Raw genomic sequence first — 24720 nt, forward strand, 5'->3', positions numbered from 1 at the left:
TCAGCATCAGTCCTTCCAAACAACGCCCAGGACTGATCTCCTTTAGAATGGACTGGTTGGATCTCCTTGCAGTCCAAGGGACTCTCAAGAGTCTTCTCCAACACCACAGTTCAAAAGCATCAATTCTTTGGCACTCAGCTTTCTTCACAGTCCAACTCTCACATCCATACATGACCACTGGAAAAATCATAGCCTTGACTAGACGGACCTTTGTTGGCAAAGTAATGTCTCTGCTTTTCAATATGTTATCTAGGTTGGTCATAACTTTCCTTCCAGGGAGTAAGTGTCTTTTAATTTCATGGCTGCAATCACCATCTGCAGTGATTTTGGAGCCCAAAAAAATAGTCTGACACTGTTTCCCCATCTTATTTCCCATGAAGTGATGGGACCAGATGCCATAATCTTCGTTTTCTGAATGTTGAGCTTTAAGCCAACTTTTTCACTCTCCACTTTCACTTTCATCAAGAGGCTTTTTAGTTCCTCTTCACTTTCTGCCATAAGGGTGGTGTCATCTGCATATCTGAGGTTATTGATATTTCTCCTGGCAGTCTTGATTCCAGCTTGTGCTTCTTCCAGTCCAGCATTTCTCATGATGTACTCTGCATATAAGTTAAATAAGCAGGGTGACAATATACAGCCTTGACGTACTCATTTCCCGATTTGGAACCAGTCTGTTGTTCCATGTCCAGTTCTAACTGTTGCTTCCTGACCTGTATATAGGTTTCTCAAGAGGCAGATCAGGTGGTCTGGTATTCCCATCTCTTTCAGAATTTTCCACAGTTTCATGTGATCCCACAGTCAAAGGCTTTGGCATAGTCAATAAAGCAGAAATAGATGTTATTCTGGAACTCTCTTGCTTTTTCCATGATCCAGTGGATGTTGGCAAATCTGGTTCCTCTGCCTTTTCTAAAACCAGCTTGAACATCTGGAAGCTCATGGTTCATGTACTGCTGAAGCCTGGCTTGGAGAATTTTGAGCATGACTTTACTAGCGTGTGAGATGAGTGCAGTTGTGCGGTAGTTGACTATAACTCATTAGAAAGGGCAATGCTGTTCCTCCCATTTTCCCACGGTTACACATGTAGAGACTTGAGTGCTAATTTTATGAATAATAAGTGATGACAACTACAGTTTGTACAATGTTGCTTTAGAAAGATCCAGACTTGATGGCTCCTCAACTTGACTATGCATAAGAATCTCCAGGGAGGCTTGTAAAGCCTCTAGGCCCGGGAATGTACATTTAAACAAGACCAAGATAGACATAATTGGCATTTTGTGTGTGTCTTTTCTTGCTCACACTCTTCTTTCCCTGAGAACCAGACCTGGCAGCTATGCTTGTACAGCTTGAGCCTGTTCCCTAGCCAGTGGTGGACAGGCTGTGTACCAAGGCCTGACAAGTCATCCAGGCTGGGACCATTAGACCATCTCTCTAGAGAATTTTGACTGTGGGTGGACACACCATGGTTTAGGATGGCCTCTTGACCTAAGGACATTTGCAGGAGGGCAGGGTGGCCTGTTCCAGTGTACAAGTGTGAGAAGCTTTGGTGGGCACTAACACTCTTGTCTAGCAAAGGCCCATCTCTGACTTTGAGGTTCATGTGGTACCACCTCTGTCCAAATGCAGCTAACATGGGCTTGAGCAATCAGCATCCGGTCCCCTTGACTGCAGTGATTGGTCCAGACACAGGCACGTGTTTCGACGGAAGCTAGTCTTAGGATTGTGTGTGTGTGTGTGTGTGTTTACACTCTATTTGATTTGAGAAGATGTAGACCAGAGTTGGTGGACAACGCATGAGGGGAGAGGGTCCCAAGAATGGAGGCCACGCAAGAGATTGCCTGTGCATCTGATCTACTCCTGGGAGGGTCCATAAAGTTTCTTCTCTTCTAAAACCATTTTGAGTATGGTTTTCTGTCTCTTGCAGACAAAGACTCCTGACTACACAGAAGCACACACACACACACACACACACACACACAGAAATAAATTAGATGCAGAGAGGTGGGGGTGGGGGGAAACTTCATGGGGCCCAGATGGTCAGAGTTTCTGAGCATCTTTTAAGTCCAATTTCTAGTCCCTGAAGTCTTGGCTCACTCCATAGTCCCAAAGAAAGTCACTAGTTAACGTGAGGTAGCTCTCCTCATGTCAAATTACAATCAGAATGCTATAGGTCACCAGGTAAGTGGAGCCCAACGGGTCATGGTAGAGCAGCTCGGCTTTAGCAAGGCTGAGGGCCTGAAGCTCTGCCCGCTCAGCCTGACCACACGGCATACTAAGGGGCCCTGGGGTTCTAGGGCACATGCTTTGAAAACCCCTGGCTCCTTCTGTACCTCAACGGGATGCTGGCCTTCATCGCTGCCCTCTCTCCCCTCTGAGGCACATTTCTCATTGAAGTATCAGTATTTGAGCTCTGATTGCAACCTCCCTGAGTTTTCTTGGGGCATCACAGGGGATGACACCCCATGTGATTTCTCTTAGTAAGTATTTCCCTTCATCAAGGCCATCCTCCCGCAGTCAAAGTACCAATGGCCCCGAAAGGATGATCTTGTGTTGCTCCAGCATCCAGAGGGGCTTGGAATGACATTGGAGTCACTTTGTCTTTCCTCAAGCAGCCAGGGGATAAGTTGAGACTTGGATGTCCATCTTAAGGAGAATGACAGTGTGCTTTTTATCACATCGGGGTTGGTAGTTTACTAAGGGATGCAGGCTTATAACAACTCTGAGCATGTGCATTAGACCAAGGTTCAGTAATCCATCCATCCATCCAACCATTCATTCAACAGATAGCTAGTGAGCCTCTACTCTCTGTGAGGTCCAGTGCTAGGGACTCAATGGTTACGAAATGTGGCAGTGATCACGGGAAAAGTACTTCAACTCTCTGGGCCCCAGTCATTCTAGCTGTGAAAGGGGGTGGGACTTAACTTGCAGATGTGATGAAAGCAGACGGTATAATGCATGGAAAAGTCTTAGCATAGAGCGGTTTACCCTTGGGATGGTGAAGGGCTCAGGGCAGAGACAGAGGAGGCAGCTTTGGTCTCAGGTGGAGGGCAGTTTATTCTTTCTGTTGGGATCACGGAATGACCTGTGTTCTTTGAAAAGAGGGTTCCCAATCTCAGGGTCACCCACGTCCTGAGAATGACCACAAACCCCTTGTTTTGATGGGAGTCAATGGTTCGGTGTTTGCAAGTGATCACTATATTTTTTTCATTTAGGGATCTGAGTGGATTCAGAGTCATCTCTGCATTATCATGCCTCCTGCCCACCTTTCCCTGAGGGGGTCAGAGGCACAGGGTGACATCTAGGATCCTGAAAATTACCTGGTCTCTCAGGCAGGCCCATCTCTTGGCAGCCCACAGTGAGCCTGAAATTGACAAATCCTCAATACCCAAGCTAAGAACTTCAGCTATACACTTAAAAAACACCAAAAAACTAATTCACTAACAGTTAAAAAATCAGATTTCACATAAGAAGCTGGAAAAGTTATGAATACTTGCCCACACACCAGGCCTGCATTCCCGCAGGGCAATGCTTGGCTGGAATTCCACAGACAGGGCCTATGTTCTCCGGTTTGCCAAGGTCCCCACCACTCCGTTATTATCCCTGACACTGAGGGCAAAGGTCAACCGCCATTATTATCATCCATGTATCTTACAGCTGCTTCATTCATTCACATTAGAAGGCAATGCAGAGTAGGGGTTCCCAAACTTGGGCATGCATCAGATTCACCTGGAGGCCTGGTTAAATCACTGATTGCTGAGCCTTCCCCTCAGTTGCTGATTCAGTAAGTCTGGGTAGGGCTTCAGAATCTACACTGCTAACAGGTTCCAACTTTAAAGTGGAGCAGGGTTAAGAGCCACACTGCTTGCGTTCAAGCAGCTCTGCCCCTTATTCTTGTTCACGTCCCCTTGAACTAGTGCCTTAGCTGCCCTGTGCTTCAATTTTCCCACCTGTAAAATAGGGTTCACACTGACCAACCTGAGAGAACCCTGAGGACCTGAGCAGGCATAACAGTTAACGAGGGTCTCAGTAACATTGCTATCACCACCGGCCATGCCTCCATTGGTGTTTGTGATCTCAGACTTGCTTTGGCAATCAGCGCAGAACTTTTAACTTGATGTTAACATTTTTAAGGTAGAGTTTCTTCACATTTGGGGTGTGCCCAGGGAAGTGTGTGTTGCATGAAACAGTGTGTGTTGTGGTGGACTACAGGATTTAACACAGCTGTCCTGAAGGACTCGCTGGGGGAGAGGATGATGGAGAAGAAGAAAAAAAGACCACCATCACCTATCCCAAGGCAGGGCAACCTGAGGAGGGCCAGGCCCTTGAGAAGGATCCAGAACCATGTATGTGGGGGGGAGACCCCCACACAGAGTGCTGGACGGCGCATTCTCCTATCCCCGCCTGGCAGCGGAAGATGCATGTCACCAATGACCAGAGGAAATAAACAACATCTGGGCTCCCATCTGCCTGCTCAGATCATCACATATGGGAGGCAGTCTTTGCCACTGGAGGCTGGCTCAGAGGACCCCCGGGCACATTCCTGCCTTGGGAGCAGATTTCACCATCCCCAGCAAGGCATGGGCCCTAGCGATGACTCCTGATTGGAGAGACCAGGGCGGGCGGGTGTGGGGACACTGTCTCAGCTTCCAGCATGACAAACGCCCATTTTCTGGCTGTGTGATCTTAGGCAAGTGGCTTCACTATTCTGAACCCCAGTCGCCTCTTTTGCAAAATGCGGACAATAGTAGCAACCATCTCCCAGCACTTGTGAGCTCATCCATGCCGAGTACTTAGCACAACTCATGGCAGACAAATGAGCACTGTTTTAGCACTTGATTGATGGGAGGTGCATGGAAAGCACCCCAAGGGGCTCCCTTGAGAGCTGGGAGTTCAGCTTGGCTCATTCTCCTTCAAATTTCCACAGTCTTGCACACTGCTGCTGCTGCTGCTAAGTTGCATCAGTCGTGTCCAATTCTGTGCGACCCCATAGACAGCAACCCAACAGGCTCCTTTGTCCCTGGGATTCTCCAGGCAAGAATACTGGAGTGGGTTGCCATTTCCTTCTCCAATGCGTGAAAGTGAAGTCGTTCAGTTGTGTCCGACTCTTAGCGACCTCATAGACTGTAGCCCACCAGGCTGCAGGTGCCTGATATTTCTTAAATGAATGAATAAATGATGGCTTAATTAAAGTTCTCAAAAGCTGTTTTCAGGGAAGCTGCAGTCTAGTTGGAGGAACTTGGTTCATATATTGCCAAGAAAGCTGATGATGTCTGCCCAGCAGAACTCAGAGCTAAATGAAGGACCCAGGCAGCCAGGAGCTGGGTTCAGACTGTAGTTCATCAGGGATGGTTTTCTGGAGAGGCAGATGTGGGACAGGACTGGTTTGTGTCAGAAGAAAGGTTTCCTAAGAACGGTGAGTTTATGACAGTACAGGAAATCCCCTACATACGAATCTTCAGGCTGTGAACTTTCAAAGATGCCAGTGTGTCCAGAGAAAGGATGAAGAGAGACAGGGGGAAGAATAAGTAACTGAAGAGCTGAAGAGGCCCACAATGCAGGAGATGGCAAGGGGATGTTCTTTATTTGAGAAGATTGTTCGTTTTTGAGAAACAGGACCTGAATGCAGAAAGGTCCGTGAAGTTTGCAGCAGCCGTTCAGAATGCAATTCAGTGCTACCATGTCATCTATGATGAGAGAAAAAGCTACTATCCAGATGTCACTGGATCAGTTTTTCAAGAGGGGCAAGAGGATTGAATCCAGCAATGAACCAGAACCTGTGCCATCAGCGTCAGGCGTGAGTGAAACTGTAGCTTGCCCCTACCTCCTATGGCTGATGACCCTTCAGCTCCACCATCCCAGCTCCCCTCCCTCTTCTAGTCAGTAATTTTCTTGCCTCTTCACCTGATGCCAGCCCCTGTGTGCCAGATGTAGTACTGTACTACTGTGCTTTTCAAGGAACTGTACTGGAAGATTAAAAATGGGTTTTTGTGTGTGTGTGTGTTTGTTTTTATGTATTATGTGTGAAAAGGATAATAAAACTGTTATAGTACAGTACTATATAGCGAATTGTTAGTTGGGTACCTCGGCTAACTTTGTTGGACTTACAAACAAATTGGACTTAAGAATGCACTTGAGAACAGAACTTGTTTGTATGTAGGGGACTCACTGTATATAAGTTGGTGGCAGGGAGGGAGCTTGGGCAAGAAGCAGAGAGCAAATCCTTGCTACAGTGTCAATACACGACACCAGGGGTTTAACGGGTAGAACCCTCAGAATATAGTATAATAGGCACACATCCAAAATGGAAACTTTTAATACTTTCCTCCCTCTGCCCACCCCAAACTGCCCCTCCTGTCCATATGTGTCAATGGCCACTCCACTTGTGGTCAAACATCTTGGAGTCAACCTGCCTCTTCTCCTTGGGATACCCCATAGACAATCTATCAGAAATCAGTCTACACCAACGCCAATTACATTCCCTCCCAATCGCCACTTGCCCTGCTCCAGCCATGCTAGCCTCATCCTTGCTGTCCCTCAAACATGCCAAGACCACTCCCAACTCAGGGCCTTTGCACTCGCTTGCCATTCCCTCTGCCTGGAATGCCCTCCCTACATTCATCCACAGGGCTCACCCCCTTGGGGTCTCTACTGGAATGTTCTTCCCCATGAGACGTCCCTGACCACCTGCCTGAAGTCACACCCATTGCAGATCCCTGTCTCACCCTGCTTTGTTCTTCTTTGGCACTTATCTCCATCTGATATGTGAGGGGTTGGTGTGAGTTTTTGTTATCTCTTTCCCACCACTGAAAGGTGAGCTCCAAGAGGGCAAGGAAAAACCACAGCGCTCTGCACGACTCTTCAGCGCCTTGCTTTGCTCACTTAAAGTATCCTGGCGAATGCTGCACATCACTGCCTTGTCCTTTTTATGGCCGCTACCCCCTCCATGTAGAGACGCTGCATGGTTCATTAGGTACAATGATCGTATCCACTTCAGAAAAGAGGAAACTGAGGTCCAGGGCAATGCTGCTGCTTGCTCAAGGTCACTTACTAAGAGGTAAGTGACTTACGAAGAGGTATCTGACTGGATAGTCCGACACAGGCAGTGTGACTGCAGAACCTAAAGGCCTCACCTCAAGGCCACACTGCCTTCCCACCGCCAGTGTATCCCAATGCCTCCCTTAATCCTCCACATAGAGTAACAGGCCCCCTTGCTAAGGCCTTGCTAGGTTTCCTGTGCTGTGCTAAGGCTAGTCTCCTTCAATGTTCATTTGACCTTGATAGAGACAGGAAATTAGCCAGACAGTGGCAGTATAGGTTGTCCCAAGACTGATCCTGCCCTTCTGCATCTCATTCAATCTCCCTTCATCCCGTGCTCATCTCCCCTTATCTCCATGACATGGAGCAGATCAGTACCTATGTGTTCAATCAGGGGGCCAAATGACCGTTTCCCTGTCCTTCAGGTCCCCTCCAGCCTCTCTGAGTAATTCTCTTGCTACCACCTGGACTTGGAAGAGTGGGTAAGTACCCTGCCCCAGCTCCTGCTTGAATCCTTCTTAGACATTAGTTTCCACCGGCTGGGGAGGTGGGGAGATGGAGGCTGGTAGTGGAGCCAGGGCTCACACACACATCTGCTGTTTCCCAGCCAGTGGTGAGCCTTAGAATCAAATCCACATCAGAATCCCCTGGGGCTGTATGCATTTTCCTCTTAGACCCTGTATCTCCAATTAGTCTTTTAAAGATAACTGCTTATTTTACTGCATGCGTGCTCAGTCGCTCAGTCGTGTCCGACTCTTTGTGACCCCCCCGCCCCCCATGGACTATAGCCCACAAGGTTCCTCTGTCCATGGAGTTCTCCAGGCAGGAATGCTGGAGTGGGTTGCCATTTCTTTCTTCAGGGGATCTTCCTGACCCAGGGATTGAACCCGCACCTCTTATGTCTCCTGCATTGCAGGTGGATTCTTTATTAATGAGCTACCCGGGAAGTGGTTATTTCGTCAGTTACTACCAAATAGCCTATCTCTTTGAAGATATTTATTATGCTTATTGAAAATTAAAAAAAAAAAAAAAGAATCACCTGGGGCTGCTTATTGAAAACAGAGGCACTTCCACTCCTCGATGTGTACTGTTGGTTTAACACTTTACGGTGGTTCACCTGGTGTCATATGTGTATGAACTCATGTGATTTTAAAATAACCACTCTGTGAGGTCAGCCAGGGCTTCCTAAACTATTGAGCATACAAAGTGCCCAGGGGTCTTGGGTTCAAGTGTAGATGTTGATGCTAAAGGTCTGGGGTGAGGCCTGAGAGTCTGCTTTTTGACAAAACTCCCCAGGGATGCTGATGGTGCTGGCTTCCAGACCTCATTTTAAGAAGCAAGAAGGCAGGTGCTGTTATCACTTCTTATTTTATGGGAAAGGAAAAGTGAAAGTGTCAGTCGCTCAAGTCATGTCAGACTCTTTGCGACCCCATGGATTGTAGTCCGCCAAGGCTCTTCAGTCCATGGAATTCTCCAGGCAAGAATACTGGAGTGGGTACCCATTTCCTTCCCCAGGGAATCTTCCTGACCCAGGGATCAAACCCAGGGCTCCCACAGTGCAGGTAGATTCTTTACCATCTGGGCCACTAGGGAAGCCAAGAAACCTGCCTTTAGATCCCAGTTCCATACTTCATTCCTTGGGCCTGTTACTGGACCTCAGTTTGCTCACTGTAAGCTAAAGGCAATCATCCACTCACTAGAAATCCTGTTCCTTCCACAAATATGTATCAAGGACCTACTATGAGCCAAGAAGTGTTGTAGACATTGGGGATCCATCAGAGGACAAAACAGCCCTTCTCCTCATGGAGTCTGCATCCTAAAGGAGAGAGAGAGAGGTCATCTGAGACAGTGACAGGAAGTGAATGAAAGGAAAGAGTGAGCAGAAGAGAGGAGGGTCCGGCCACAAGACAGGACTCACTGAGACATACAAGGAACGTATTCCTGGCAGAGGAACCAGCAGGTACAAAGGTCCAGGGGCTCAGCATGGAAGAGGGCAGTGAGGCCAGAACACAGAGACTGGTCAAAAAGGTAGGTCAGCCCAGAGCGAGGTGCTGGGCTCAGAAAAGGCTAGTTCTGGGCTTTCCTGGAAGCAAGACGGGAAGACCCTGCAGGGTGCAGGCCAACAAGAGTCTGCATCTCAAGAGGTCCCTTTGGGGCTGGGCAGAATGGATGGGAAGGGGTAGCAGTGGGAGCTGGGAGCCCAAGTTGGAGGCCTGTGGTCATCTGGAGGGCTCTGGACCAGGCTATTGGCTGTGAGCAGCAGATGGACAAGTCTTGCTCAACGGTAATTATGAGAATTAAAAGGTAAGCAGTCTAGTTCATGGTGCAGCAGGTAGCTGCTGTGAGCTGCTGTCAGCTCCCCGTTCTCAGCTCTAAAGAGACCTGATCTGAGAATCCCATGATGGTATCTAGTCTGCAGCCTCCTCCAGAGGTGCCTGAATCCCTCCTGCTCCTTCACATCATTGGCTCTGGTCGTGCTTCCATGACCTGTGGTGGCCTCTTGATGTTCACAGGCCACTGGGACAAAGCCTCACTCACATCTTGCTGTTCAGTTGCTCCCTACACCTGCTGCATTCCTGCCACCTCCAAGCTGGGCTGAAACCTGAGGCCCCATCTGGATGGCTCTCTGGGTCATTCTCGAAGGTGAGAAAAACAGAACAGGCATCTGCCTGCCCTGGCCCCCAGACCAACTGCCCAGCTCAGGAAGTAGGAGATGAGGGGAGGCAGCGTGGGGCAGGCAGGAGTCCAGGTCATATACATCTGAGTTTGAATCCCAGCTCTGCAACCTTGACCCTGGGGGGTCCCTCTCACTTCTCTGAGCCTCACATCTCAGCTGCAAAATGAAAATGATGCTATCAAAGGGTTGTCTGGAGGATGAAGGGCAGTAATAACCTACAGAGCACCTAGCAGCACGCCCGGTTCATATGCCAAGGACTCACCAAATGGGAGTCAGCTTTATCCTCGTTGCTGCCCTGGGTTCAGCTCAGCAGTTCCTGGCACGGTGAATAAGAGCTCTGGCTTCAGAGCCCCAGCTCGGCTTCCAACCTAGATGGATGGGGGCTGTGGAAACATGGGCACGTGGCCTCGCCTATCTGGATCCTACTTTCCTCTTCTGTAAAATGGGTCCTATCTCCTGAGGTTATGGGTAATTAATGCACACAAATCACCTGGCACATAGTAGGTGCTCAAAACTGGTATGATGCCAGCAGAGAGGAGCTGAACGGAAGAAGGTGACAGAGGCTTTGCCTAGGAAACCTCTCATGGTCCTGGGGTACTGTCTCCACCACACCAAAACCCAGTCAGTTGGAGGGACCTAGGCTTGCAGGGCTGGGAAATTCCACACCCACTGTTAGCCGGTCTCAGTTTTCTCATCTGCAAAATGGGGATTGTAATCCTTCTTATCCATTTAAAGGCAGGATTAACAGCTAGAACCAAGACAAACAGCTACAGGCAGAGATGCTGATCTCTACGAGCTCCTATAGACCCTCTGAAGGACCAGGTCTGCAGAGGGGCAGAGCCAGGCCCATGCCTGCTGAATATCTACAGCATGCAGGACCCTGTGCCATCAGGTCCTTCTGTTAAATCACTGCAAACCCATCACAGCCTTGCAAAGCTGGGCTATATTTACCCACTTTCACAGACTGAAAACTGAGGCTTAGAAAGGTAAAGCAGTTGACCCAAGTACTCACAGCAAAGAGTCAAGTGGGATACAAACCACAGCCCTAGCTCCTAACTGCTGGGAGCTGTACCTCCCTGATGGCCTGTCGGCCCCTTCCTGCTGCCTCACGCCTGGTGGCTCTCCAAAGGTAGAAAAGTGCCCCTGAAAGTCACACGTCCCAGAGCCCAAGGCCCACAGGGAGGGGCCCGGAGCTGTGTGGTGCAGGGTCAGACAGGAGGAGGAGAGAGGAGGTTGCAGGAATGACTCAGTGGTCTTACGCCTGAAACCACCTGCACTGCAGATGGAGCCCTTAGCAGCATCCCCAGACCGTCAATCTTCAAGTCTGCATTACTCACAAATGTCCTGAGTGCCAATTTCTTTCTTTTTCCTTTATCAGGGAGGGGGCTGGAGGGAGGATTATTGATGCAAGAGAATAAGATGGTCCAAGAATTGAAACCATTCAGAGAAAGCAGCCCTGGCAGAATGTCAGCCATTGGTGGAACGCTCCACTTGTGGGGAAAATATCCAGCCAATTCCCCATGACCCGGGACTGGTGTATCCAGCTGATACTTCTCCTATTCACTCTGTTGGGCCTGCCACCTTCATCAGTCTGGGGCCCTCAAGGACAGAGTCTGGCTGACAGCAAGGGTTTAATAGACGTGTGCGGCTGAAATGCAGTGACCCAGGAACAACCAGGAATGAAGGTGGACAGAGAAGAGTCACCTGCATTTGAGAGTTCCAGGAGTATCCTCAGGGAAGGCCCTAGGGCCGCTGCATCAGGACTGAAAACACTTGTCAAGGAAGAATCGCTCACAGGAAGGGTGATCTGCTCAAAAGACAGAGAATTGGGAACTCACATCCTTCTCATGAGACCTTTTTACAAGGAAATTTTGTAAGATCAAACAGCCCAGACCATAAGATAGAAAAACTCCACTCCTACCAAAAAAACCTTCAAACCTTTTCTTGAACAGTATTATAAGTAACAATGTCTACTCTCCGAAGTATATACAAAGTTAGCAGTTGGGATAACAGATTATAGAAAGATATCTTCCATGTGAAAACCAACAGGAGATTAATATGTAGGTAATACAAGGAAGTCTTATAAACTGATGGCTTCCCAGATGGCGCACTGGTAAAGAATTTGTTTTGCCCATGCAGGAGATGCAGAAGACATGGGTTCGATCCCTAGGTCAGGCAGATTCCCTGGAGTAAGAAATGGCAACTCACTCCAGTATTCTTGCCTGGAAAATTCCATGGACAGATGAGCCTGGTGGAGTACAGTCCATGGGGTCACAGAGTCAGACACGACTGACCAACTGAGCACACACATACCTATAAACTGATGAAGAAAATTCAGGAAACCCAATAAAAAAGTGGGCAAATAAAAACACAATAACATTATCTTAAAAGAAATTAACAACCCAAAAAGTAAAATTAAAAGATTTAAAATAAAACATAATTTAAACTAATAAAAATTTAAACTAAAAAGGCATTTTAAAATATGAGAAAAACAAAATGCTTAGACAAATAAAATGTAATAATAAAATAAAAATAAATTTGTAAATTTAAATAAATTGCATTAACCCCTTGCAAGAAAATTTGAGGGCAATTTCATTTGATAGTAACAACCATTTAGAATGCATCAGATTCTGCAAAAATGTTCACCATATGAAATTCTTATCATGTTTGTTCATCTGAGTTTGACATTTCTTGGGAAAAAGATTAACATTTGATACAACCCTAATAAAATCATTTTTAGACAAGCTGAACAAATCCACAAAAGACACTTAAAAGGAGTTCATATAAAGTATTTATTTATAAATGCCTAAATTCACTAATCTAAGGAGATATGATAAGCAAATTAGATATCATGCAAATAACACAGTTTATTAGCTTTTTACCCACAAGATCATGGCCAGAACAAAGACAGTAAATTATAAAGTGCTAAGGCACTATATATAAAACAGACAACCAACAAAGATCTAGTGGATAGCACAGGGACCTATACTCAGTACTTTGTAATGGCCTATAAGGGAAAAGAATCTGAAAAAAAAAATACATATATATATATAGCTGAATCACTTTGCTGTATACCCGAAACTAACACCACATTGTAAATCAACTATACTTCAATAAACTAAATACATTAAAATTAATAAAAATAAGATGTTTAAGTAAAATGAAAATTTTAAAATAAGTGAAGTAAATGTTAAGAGTTAGAAGGAAATGGCAACCCACTCCAGTATTCTTGCCTGGAGAATCCCATGGACAGAGGAGCCTGGTGGGCTAATGTTCATGGAGGCACAAAGAGTTGGACACAACTTGAGTGACTAAGCGCAATCATTTAAAAAATAAGGAAAAAATACGATAATACAAAATAAGCATTATCAGCTCGACTGAAGCTGATAATGTGCTATGAATTAAGTCTCTTGGGCTCACATGTCTGCCAGAAGCAGGCAAGAGGGGAGGAGGAAGGAAAAGTATGTCTGAAAGGCAGCATCTGACTGCGTTTTTCCAGCTGCTGTGGGCAGAGGGCAGGATGTCAGGCCTCATCACATCATTTATATGTTTATAATGTGCGAGCAACACACACACACACTTCTATCTTCACTGCTGTTCTCTGAGGTCCCCCTTCATAGAGGAGTGAACAGAGGCTCAGAGAGGGTGAGTCACTGTGCTGTAGACACATAGCACTTAGGGCCTCTCTAGCCTCTGAATCTGGGCTTCCCCAAATAACTTTCTTTTGAAGAGTTAGGTCTGCCAAGGACTTTCAAACCCAGGCAGGGGCTTGTCTGATGTTAGGCTGGAACGTCCTGGACAGTAGAGCAAGCTTTCCTATGACGCATGACTGGTGTCACCATTTATTAGCACCTACTGTCTCCCAGGTGGGTTACATGCACAATTTTGATCTTCAAGACAATCCTATGATGTAGATGCTACTATTGTCACCATGGTACTGACAGACAACACTGAGATTCAGTAATGAAATATCTTCACACGAACATGGCAGTAGCAGAGCTGGGAGCTGAGCCCAGGCCTGTCTGAGCCCAAATCCCGCACTCCCTGCCCGGCACTAGACACTCTTCTCACCAACTGAGCACTCACCATGTGCCGTGGGTGCCTTTTGTGCCCCATCTTGCAAGTTAGCCACCAGAGGTGACCTGCCCAACATCACCCAGCTGGTGAGCAGCAGAGCCCGTGGCCTTCGTGCCAGTCAGTCGACCTCCCACCGCTCATCTGGGACATGCTGGAGACAGCCGTGCCTGCCTGCCAACAGCAGAGCAGGCTGCAGAAGAGCAGTTGTGACATTCCTTTCTGGGTGTCCCCACCCTGCGGATGTGGGCACTGCAGTCAGTCTGCAGGGAAAGTGGAGGCTTCTGGCGAAAGGGAGTGGTTTCCCTACGTGGTCTGTGTCCCCCAGGCTTGTGCATGCCTTTCTTCTGAGCTAGTGAAACAGAACCCCCCCACCCACACAAACCCAGAGAGGCCCCCATCAAGGGCCACAGATCAGGGGCCCTGTGAATCACGTGACATTATAAGAAATCATCCCAGGGCGGGCGGTGGCGGCCTGGCCTGAGGCAGCAGTGCCCAAGATGAGGGAGCTTCCCCCGTGCAGCGGGAACCAGACCATGCACTGTGGGACCCTGGAGGAATCCCCGGGGGGCGCCGAAGGTGTGTGTGTGTCCTGGGTGGTGCTGATGGCTGCACAGAGCTGAGACAAGGAGGCTCTGGCCAGGGAGACCTGGGGTGGGGGGCACATTCCAACCTCTCCCCATCCTGGCTGTGTGACCCTGGTAAGTTGATAGCCCTCTCTATGCTTGGAAGGCCTCTGTAGAACTACAGGATCCAACTACCTCGTGGGCTATTATCTGGATGTACTGGGAGAAGGCCAGGAAGGGTGGCTATGGACCCAACCTTTGGAATCAATCATCTGGGTTTAAATCCTGGCTTTGCCAAACTTACTTGCCAAGCTAGTAGACTGGAACATATGAAATCACTAATATTTGGCTTTTTTCAGCCTATAAAAATGGCAGTTTCACATTCTTTAACTCATGCTCCTTTCTCTCTTAATTCAGTCTCCTCGTCTGTGAAATGTGGATAATAACATCCTTTTCCAGGTTGCTGCAAGGACTAAATAAGGCTGGGAGGCAACTGAGCTTGGTAATTGGAGTCTGGGCTCTGGGACTAGGAAGGATTTGAATTTGGCTGTGTGACCTAGGGAAAGTCACTCAACCCCTCTGTGCCTCAGTTTTCTCATATGTAAAATGGGGACGATAATAGTACCCACATCACAGGTTTCTTAGGAGAATTTAGTCAGTTTATATGCATAGTGCCTGACATTGGTAAATAAAACAGGTAACAGTTGGCATAGAGGAAATAACCATAAAACAAAATCAAAAAGAGACTTTCTAAACCTTTGTTGCAGTGAAAATTAAGTACCTTTAAAGAAACAAATAAATGTTTGGAACAAATAAATGTTAGGAACATATATGTGTGTGGATATATACATGAGGGGCAGCGGTAAGAATCCACCTATAATACAGGAGACATAAGAGACATGGGTTCCATCCCTGGGTTAGGAAGATCCCCTGGAGGAGGGCATGGCAACCCACTTCAGTATTCTTGCCTGGAGAATCCCACGGACAGAGGAGCCTGGTGGGCTACAGTCCATGGGATTGCAAAGAGTCAGACATGATTGAAGCGACTGAGTAAGCACACTTAACCTGTTCCTTCTGGGTAATTGAGGTGTGTGTCCCCATGAGAACCCCTTTGACACATAAACGACGTGTGTGTCCCTGGGTATCCACAGAACCTGGGGCTTTTCTACGTCCTAACAGTGTCCACAGTCTGAGCTCTGACAGAAGGACTTGCTTCAAGGGCATGGCTGTTCTGTGTGGGTCCCGGGCCTCCGCCAGGTGCCTCTCATGGAACCACACACCCAGGCCACAGACCCCGTGTGGCACTCAGGTAACCCTGGAGGCCCTTACAAGCTCCTGGACCTGGGCTGGCCTCTGGTTACTAAGAAACCTCTGCAGAGCTGTGCAAGCCCTCTCTGTTGCACCCTCTCATCTAACATTTCTTCTGGGCCTGGGAGAAAGACAAAGCAGACGGAGCATTCCCAAGTGACACGAGCAACTGAGGCTCTGAGAAGCTCTAAACCAGACTGCAGGCTCTGGAGCAAGCTGCCTTCTTCTGCCTATCCAAGGCCACCCTCGCGGCCCTGCCCCCTGTCCTGCATCCTCACCTCCACCCCGGCTGGGTGATCTTGGCTGAGGCACTTCCTCGCCTGGACCTTTTTTTTTTTTTTAACACAAACATGGGTCTCCAAGGCCTCAACTGGCCTTTTCAGCCCTAGCATTCCATCATTCGATAACCTGTCTCCAGAACTCCAGAGAGAAAATGGAAGTTGAACTGTTTTGCAAACTGTGAAGGCCTATATGAATGAGCGGGTGGGTACTGGCAGCATTAGATGGACCTTCTGGAGCACTCTTTAGTAGGCGGGACCTGCTCCCATGGTTCTGGAATCAGGAACATTGGCTATGTGACTTTGGATAAGTCGGTTTCCCTCTCTGAGACAGCCTGCTTCTTCTGTAAAGGAAGAAGGGTAACCATATCCACCCGGCAGGGCTGGGGGAGGGTCGATGTGAAAGGAACATACAGTGTCCAGCACTCAGCAGCTCCTTGGGGATGTCTGATGCAGGAGGACATTTAGACCCTGATGGATCATTCCATTTCCTGGGGCTAAAGTCCACCTTGAGAAAAGAAAACATCTTGGGAAGGACATGACCATCAGATTCAGTGCCGTTAGAAACAAGCGTAAGGACAAATATGTCGAGGGCAATTGCTACTTTAAAGGCAATTTAGCCTCCTGTTTGGAGCTCCAGAGCCAGACTTTTGGGGTTCACATGCCTATGGTTGTGTGACCCACGGGGCCTTCAACTCCCCATCTGCAATCCCAGGATCCCCTGGAACCCTCCTCTCAGAACTGTCGGGAGGACTGCACTGGGCCAGCTGATACAGTGGCCTCCACACTTTTTGGACAATAGTAAAAATTACATTTTTATGTCAGTACACACACAGTACACAGAGTACACACACCCCTCATCCACACTCACACACACCCACATCAATGTGCACACATCTACACACGGGTACACACATGCACCCACACACTCACATATGTATGTGAGCAAAACCCACTTCTCAAAGTGATAACTCATCTTAACATCTGCAACGCATTCTGGTATTTTCCATGAAGGGGGTTGGCAAACTATGGCCCATGGGCTAACTTAGTGGAAACAGTGTCAGACTTCATTTTTTGGGGCTCCAAAATCACTGCAGATGGTGATTGCAGCCATGAAATTAAAAGACGCTTACTCCCTGGAAGGAAAGTTATGACCAACCTAGATAGCATATTCAAAAGCAGAGACATTACTTTGCCAACAAAGATCCGTCTAGTCAACGCTATGGTTTTTCCAGTGGTCACGTATTGATGTGAAAGTTGGATTGCGAAGAAAGCTGAGTGCCAAAGAATTGATGCTTTTGAACTGTGGTGTTGGAGAAGACTCTTGAGAGTCCCTTGGACTGCAAGGAGATCCAACCAGTCCATTCTAAAGGAGATTAGTCCTGGGCATTGTTTGGAAGGACTAATGCTGAAGCTGAAACTCCAGTACTTTGGCCACCTCATGTGAAGAGTTGACTCATTGGAAAAGACTCTGATGCTGGGAGGGATTGGGGGCAGGAGGAGAAGGGGACAACAGAGGGTGAGATGGCTGGATGGCATTACCGACTCGATGGGCATGAGTTTGGGTGAAGTCCGGGGGTTGGTGATGGACAGGGAGGCCTGGCGTGCTGCGATTCATGGGGTTGTAAAGAGTCGGACACGACTGAGCGACTGAACTGAACTGAACTGAATGGCTTCTTTACGTATGGCTGTGAGCTAAGAATGGTTTAATATTTTTAAAGGTTTGTTTAAAAAAAAAACAACAACAGGAAGAGTATGTCCTACAAAGCCTAAAATATTACCTATCTGGTCCTTTGCAACAAAGTTTGCTGACTTCACCCTATTTCATTCTACTCTATACTGCTCTGTTTTATTCTATTCTACTCCATTTCAGCATTCTAAATGCTAGTTGCATTTACTAAATTTATTTCCCAGATCTGCTGAATGATTCCAAACCTCAGTTTGAAAAGCTCTGAATCAACGTAAGCTTCAGTTTTTTTCACTAAATGGAAGGATGGAAAGATGGATGAAGAGACAGCGGACTAATAGATGGATGAGAGGAGGCAGGCGAACAAACTGAAGAGGATCCCCTTATCCTTTGACACCTCGGCTGAGCAATGTCCCACCTCTGAGTCTCAGATTCCTCAGCTGAGATGAGGACCACCAACGACCAGCCTCTCTGAGCTATACTGAGAAGCAGCAGGATCCTGTCTGTGCCATTTTTTTTCATGATGGATTCATTTCTGACACCTCTAGGAGATGCTGAGCTCTCTGACAGCAGGGACTGGAGTAGGAAACTGCTCTAGTAGTTCTTGACTACTGGAGTATTCTTTTTTTTTTAATTTAAATTTATTTATTTTAATTTGAGGCTAATTACAATATTGTATTGGTTTTGCCATACATCAACATGAATCCACCACGGCTGTACATGTGTTCCCCATCCTGAACCCCTCTCCCACTTCCCTCCCTGTACCATCCCTCTGGGTCATCCCTGTGCTCCAGCCCCAAGCATCCTGTATCCTGCATCAAACCTGGACTGGCGATTCATTTCTTATATGATATTATACATGTTTCAATGCCATTCTCCCAAACCATCCCACCCTCGCCCTCTCCCACAGAGTCCAAAAGGCTGTTCTATACATCTGTGTCTCTTTTGCTGTCTCGCGAACAGGGTATTCGTTACCATCTTTCTAAATTCCATATATATGTGTTAGTATACTGAATTGGTGTTTTTCTTTCTGGCTTACTTCACTCTGTATAATAGGTTCCAGTTTCATCCACCTCATTAGAACTGATTCAAATGTATTCTTTTTAATGGCTGTGTAATACTCCATTGTGTATACGTACCACAGGTTTCTTATCCATTCATCTGCTGATGGACATCTAGGTTGCTTCCATGTCCTGGCTATTATAAACACTGCTGTGATGAACATTGGGGTACACGTGTCTCTTTCAATTCTGGTTTCCTCGGTGTGTATGCCCAGCAGTGGGATTACTGGGTCATAAGGCAGTTCTATTTGCAGTTTTTTAAGGAATCTCCACACTGTTCTCCATAATGGCTGTACTAGTTTGCATTCCCACCAATAGTGTAAGAGGGTTCCCTTTTCTCCACATCCTCTCCAGCATTTATTGCTTGTAGACTTTTGGAGTATTCTTGACTGGAAAATCCCATGGACAGAGGAGCCTGGCTGGCTACAGTCCATGGAGTCGCAAAGAGCCAGACACGACTGAGCGACTGAGCACTGGACTGAGCGACTGAGCAGGGACAATGGAGCACAACTCTGCTGTCCTCGCCAACACCTAATTTAGGGCCTGATCGCCAGGAGGGGCTCAGTAAACATTTCTTTGTGACGATGGTGACAGGCAAATGGCATCCGAGGCCCTCCATGACAGGATGCTGGAACTGTCTGCAGTCAGACCTCCACCCGCTCTGCCACACAGCCCCTTTGGCCGTTCCCACCGGCCAGACCCTCCGCTCCGCCTGCGAGAGTCCCCAGCTCCTATGCTACTGCTGCTTCCGGCTGACAAATTCCCAAGACCTAGCCCTCTGATGGGGCTCCTCTCAGATGCCTCCTCCTTGCCACAAGTCTCTCTCTGAAGATACTGCCCTGGACATGCACGTGTTCCAGATGCAACAGATCAACTACTGTGGGAAGGGACGCCAGTAGCCCCCTCACCAAACAGTGGGCATGGTAGGTGCAGCCATGCTCGACCTCCGCACTGAGCAACTGGGGATGGGGGAGGGATTGGAAGTCTTCATTTTCTTTATTTTCTCTGTGTGTGTGTGTCTTTTAGAACTGAGAAACATCTTGCTGCTGCTGCTGCTGCTGCTGCTGCTAAGTTGCTTCAGTCATGTCTGACTCTATGCGACCCCATAGATGGCAGCCCACCAGGCTCCTCTGCCCGTGGGATTTTCCAGGCAAGAGTACTGGAGTGGGGTGCCACTGCCTTCTCCGGAGAAACATCTTAAGGATCTCCTAAACCAGCTCCTCTTCAGATGTGCAAAGTGAGGCTCTGAGAAGGGAAGACCAACAGAGCTCAGGAGACATCTTCTCAGAATCATGTCAGACTGATTTGAGCCTGTTTTACTACCAACCCTCCTCCTTATATTGAGGGTGGAGGTCTGACTGCAGACAGGGCCAGCGTCCATTCATGGAGGGCCTCAGATGCCAAACTCCAATACTTTGGCCGCCTGATACAAAGAACTGACTCATTTGAAAAGACCCTGATGCTGGGAAAGATTGAAGGCGGGAGGAGAAGGGGATGAGATGGTTGGATGGCATCACCGACTCAATGGACATGAGTTTGAGTAAACTCTAGGAGTTGGTAATGGACAGGGAAGCCTGGCGTGCTGCAGTCCATGGGGTGGCAAAGAGTCGGACATGACTGAGCGACTGAACTGAACTCCTCCTTTGTAGCCCTTGGCAAGTTTCTGATGGGATTCACTTCCTTTTCTATGCACAGACTTCAGAGCCTCCAAAACTCTGGGTCCACCTTCCAACTCAGCTGTTGGGAGTTCCTGGGCAGGTCTCTGTCTCTTTCGGAGCCTCGGACCTCTTGTCTAGGAAATAGGAGTAATGCAGGCAGCACCACAGTCAGACTTCACAACCCACACGCAGAGTTCCTGGCATGTGCTCGCCCTAAGGGTCTCCTTTGGTGGCTGGGCAGGGGTAGGCTTATCTCCACCCAGAGGAGAGGGAGGTGAGATATACTTTGCTCTGTGCCCAGCCATGGCCCTGACCTGGAGACTAGAAACCCAGGTCCTCCTCTATCACGGCCAATGCCCTGGGCACCTGCCTTCCAGGTCTCAGTTTCTCTGTCTTTGGGCAGGGGACAATGCTGCCTGTCTGGACTTAAACACAGGGGTTCTCAGTTTGGAGAATTATTATATTCAGTCCACCTAACAGGCCTCTGGAGTGGGCACTGCCATAGTCACTGTACAGATAATTTTCTTTATTTGTAAAGAAATCTCTATTTCTAGAGGCTCAGAGAGGGGAGAAGGGCAGAGGTGAGATTCAACCCACATGAGACTCCCTCCCCCCAGCCCAGGGAGCATCCGCTCTGTTGTAAAATGGAGGGGGAAGTGGTTGAGTCCTTATGAAGCACCCACTGTATGCCTTCAGACCCCTTTCCCTGTGACTGTGGTGAATTGGCCCAAACGCCAAAGAGGTACGCACAACCATTCCCATTTCACAGATGTGGAACTGTGAATTGGAGAAGGTATGTGGCCTGCCCCAAATCACACATGCAGGGCAAGAGAGGGCCCTGAATTCCAGAGCTCCTCCCTCTGCCCTTTGCTGCCCCAGGTCCAGAAGGATCTAAAGGCACCATGTGAATGTGGGGGACAACTGCATCCACAAGGCCCCTCCCTGGCAGGCCATAGACACTGAGGAGAGTGGGGGATAGCCTGTCTTCTCCTCATTGCCTAAATGAAGCTCCATATCAAGGCAGGGTTACAGACCAGGACCCCTCACCCTGCCCGACTCTCCTATTGCCGGGACACCCCAGCATGTTCAAGAGAAACGTCCCCATCTGGTTCTGATTCGTTTATACTTAATTAATCAACATGTTGTTTTGTAAGAGTCACTTGAGCTCTGAGAACCATTCTCAAGCCTTTTCTTTTCGTCTTTCTTGTCTTGGAAACAGAAAAATTAGGTTTCATCAAAAAAAAGTGATGTTGGAGCTTGACGAAGCACGGGTCTGTGGGAGCCAGGCCCTGAGGGTGACAGCTCAGCCTCGGCGGCTGCTGGGCCCAGAGAACGTTCCTCTTGACCTTGCAGAGCAGGTCAAACGCTGGAAGGGAGGTGGGAGAGGACCAGGGAAGGACATCCCTCCACACTAGCTACTCCTCAAGGGCCCCAGGTCCATTTACCTTGACACTCCCAGACTTTCCAACACAGAGCCTGGCGCAGGGTCTGCCCTGTAATGCTTATTGAATGAGCAAGGGAAAGAGAAAGAGGAAGGAAAGAAGAAAGGAAGGAATTAAAGAAGGAAGCGGGGCTGGGAAGGAGGGGAGAAGAAAGGAGAGGAAAGGAGAAAAGAGGTATTGCTAATATCTATGTGCCTTCAGGACACATTCTCTTGCCAAAGTTAGACCAGAATGTCAAAGCTGGGAAGACCCTCGGGGATCTTGTGTGGAAGTTTCCAAGCAGTTGTCTTATGAAAAATGGTCGGTAATCTGTAACTGGTTTGGGAAAGGTCCTATTCTCTGTCCTCCGCCTCTTCACCACGAATGCTCTGATAAGTCCCGCCATCAAGAAATCTGCTGAAGCCAGCAATGCTCAAAGCTGTTTGGCCAAGACTCCTATGACCACCTTGCAGAATAGGTTACAGGAAGCTTTCTGCTACCTCCTACCTCCACCCTAGTGCCAATGGGGAAACCAAGGCTGTGGGTAGGAGGTAGGTTGGGGGAATCCACTCTCCCAAAAGGAGTGGGGGGTGGGGTGGGACTAAGATCCAAGGCTATCTCCATTGCACCTGACAGGTAAACAGAGTCACAAAGCCTCTCGCAGAAGATGCTGCCCCGGACACGCATGTGTTCCAGATGCAACAGATCAACAACCACGGGGAGGGGCGCCAGTAGCCCCCTCACCAAACTGTGGCCGTGTAAGGTGCAGCCGTGCCCGACCTCCTCACTGAGCAACTGGGGATGGAAGAGGGACCGGACGTTTTCTTCTTCTTGATTCTGTGTGGCATGTGTTTGAGAACTTAGAAGCAGCTTAAAGCTCTTCTAAACCAGCTCCTCTTCAGATGGGGAAATTGAGGCTCTGAGAAGGGAAGACCAACAGAGCTCAGGAGACATCTTCTCAGCATCATGTCAGACCAGCTGGGATTCAAGCCTGCTTTGCTACTAACCTGCTGGGCCACCTTGGACAATCAGTTTTTCTCTCTGAATCTCAGTTTCCTCATGCAGAAAATAAGCATCCCCCCACCCTCCCTGGGCTGTTGTGAGTGACCAAAGACATGATGGGCAGGAAAGGAGAATGACTACTGCATTTGGCTACTCACTTACCAGATACGCTAACTCACTGAGTCTTACCCACATCTGCCCTGTGAGTTGGATATGAAGATCATTATTCCTATTTTAAAGAGGAGTTACTGAGGAGAGAGGTGTTTTACACTTTTAATTTTTTTTTTGTCTTTCTGAGAACTAAGAAAATCTTAGAGAGCTTCTAATAGACCCTCAGATGGGTAAACTGAGGTTCAAAGAGGCAAAGTGACATCCCCAAGGTCACTCAGCTGGTAACTGAGGAAGGCAGGCTGACTCCAGAGCCTATGAGCTTTACCATAAAAGGGCCGTTCACAGACCAGTGTCCCCATGAGGTCGCAGACTCCCCGCAGCTCACCTGAAGCCCACCCACCTCTCCCTTCCCTGGACCCCTCTGTCTAGTCACGCCTGGACCTGGAGTCCTTCAGGCCTCAGTCTCTCTCTCCCACCCAAACCCACGCCTCCATTCTCCAACAACCACTCTCAGCCCCCTGTTTCACTCCAGGAGTGATTTTGTCTATTCAGGGCTTTATACTAAAAGGGACTAGAAGCCCCCAGAGAACAGTCTTGTTCTCTTTCCCATGCAGCCTTGCTCAAACCTAACACCAGAGCTGGAAAGAAAGAAGACACAGGGTCTTACTCACCTGCTGGTCAACTTGGCAAAGTTACTCAGCCTGTCTGAGCCTTGGCACCTGGCTCTATGAATAGGATGATCCCTATGTCATGAGGATGCGGTGGGGACTCCCTCCGTGCGTGGAAAACCCTGGGCACAGAGGCTGGCATTTGGCCGTCAACTCTCAGACTGCCAACTGGACGGAGGTCAAAGGGCTGCCGGCTCAGGTGTGGGACTCACTTACCCTCCTCGGTCTGCAGGGACAACCTCAAACTTACCTCCTGGGACATTCTGACTCCCGCAGAGAGGGAACATGGCATAGAGTCCCAAGGTGAGAGTGCAAGGGGCACCCGACTTTGTGCCCCTGGTACATTTATAATCTGAACCTTGGTTCATCCTCTTAGTGGCCCTAGGTCAAGACAGAAAAACTGAGGCTCTTGGAGGGTGTAGATGTCTTCCAGGTCATCCCAGAATAAATGTTGTCAAACTCCAGTCTCCCTGAGCTCACGCAGCTCAGGCCCTCACCCAGGGAGAACCTACCAAAAACTACTGCCTTCTGAAAAGTCATGCAGAGATTCAGGGTCTATACTGAAACCAGGGCATTGGGACTCCCAGCTCAGGGCTCTTTACCTCACCTCCTGGCTCAATACTGATGCTTGGGATGATTTCTGAGCCACTAACTCTGTCCCCTAGTCCCTTCCACCCCTAGCCTGTGTCACCTGAGGCTTCTTGTCTCTGCAAAAGTCACTTTCCTTCCTCCCAGCAATACTATTATTACAGGGAGTGGGCATAAGGAGTCAGCCCTGACAGCTCTTTCCCTCCCTAGAGACCCTTCTTGGTCCAGCTTGCCCCACAGTATCCTGGGGCCTCAGTCTCCCCATCTGTAGAGTGGGGTTGACAGCAGTCTGGAAGAGCTAACAGTTTGGGGAGCCGGGCACCAGGCAGATGCCCCCAGGGCCACCCCTCGACTATCCTGCTGCACTGCCCGGCCATCCTGCGGGCTGCCCCTCATACCTTGCTTCTTCCTTCGGTTCAGGGGGAGCATGTCCACGGCGTGGGCGACAAGCAGCAAGAGGCAGAGTGGCGCCCGCATTTGGGCAGCCTGGTCCAGGCGGGCGTGCGGGCGCCCTGGGAGAACCGACGACCCAGTGGCTACCCTGCGGCGGCGGTGCGGCGGGGCGCGGGGGCTGATTCCGGCGCATCCG

At 48.6% G+C, this 24720-nt stretch overlaps 1 protein-coding gene across 1 annotated transcript in view; it reads right to left on the reverse strand.

Moving 5' to 3' along the window:
* RSPO4 (R-spondin 4) overlaps positions 1-24608 on the reverse strand; it is a 34408-nt gene extending 9800 nt beyond the window's left edge. The window contains exon 1 of the mRNA XM_010841896.1: positions 24530-24608. Coding sequence (XP_010840198.1) covers positions 24530-24608 — 79 coding nt within the window. The remainder of the gene's footprint in view (positions 1-24529) is intronic.
* Between the last annotated feature and the right edge of the window lie 112 nt (positions 24609-24720).

Source organism: Bison bison, unplaced genomic scaffold (assembly GCF_000754665.1).
Source record: "Bison bison bison isolate TAMUID 2011002044 unplaced genomic scaffold, Bison_UMD1.0 scf7180017864167, whole genome shotgun sequence".
Lineage (NCBI taxonomy): Eukaryota > Metazoa > Chordata > Mammalia > Artiodactyla > Bovidae > Bison > Bison bison.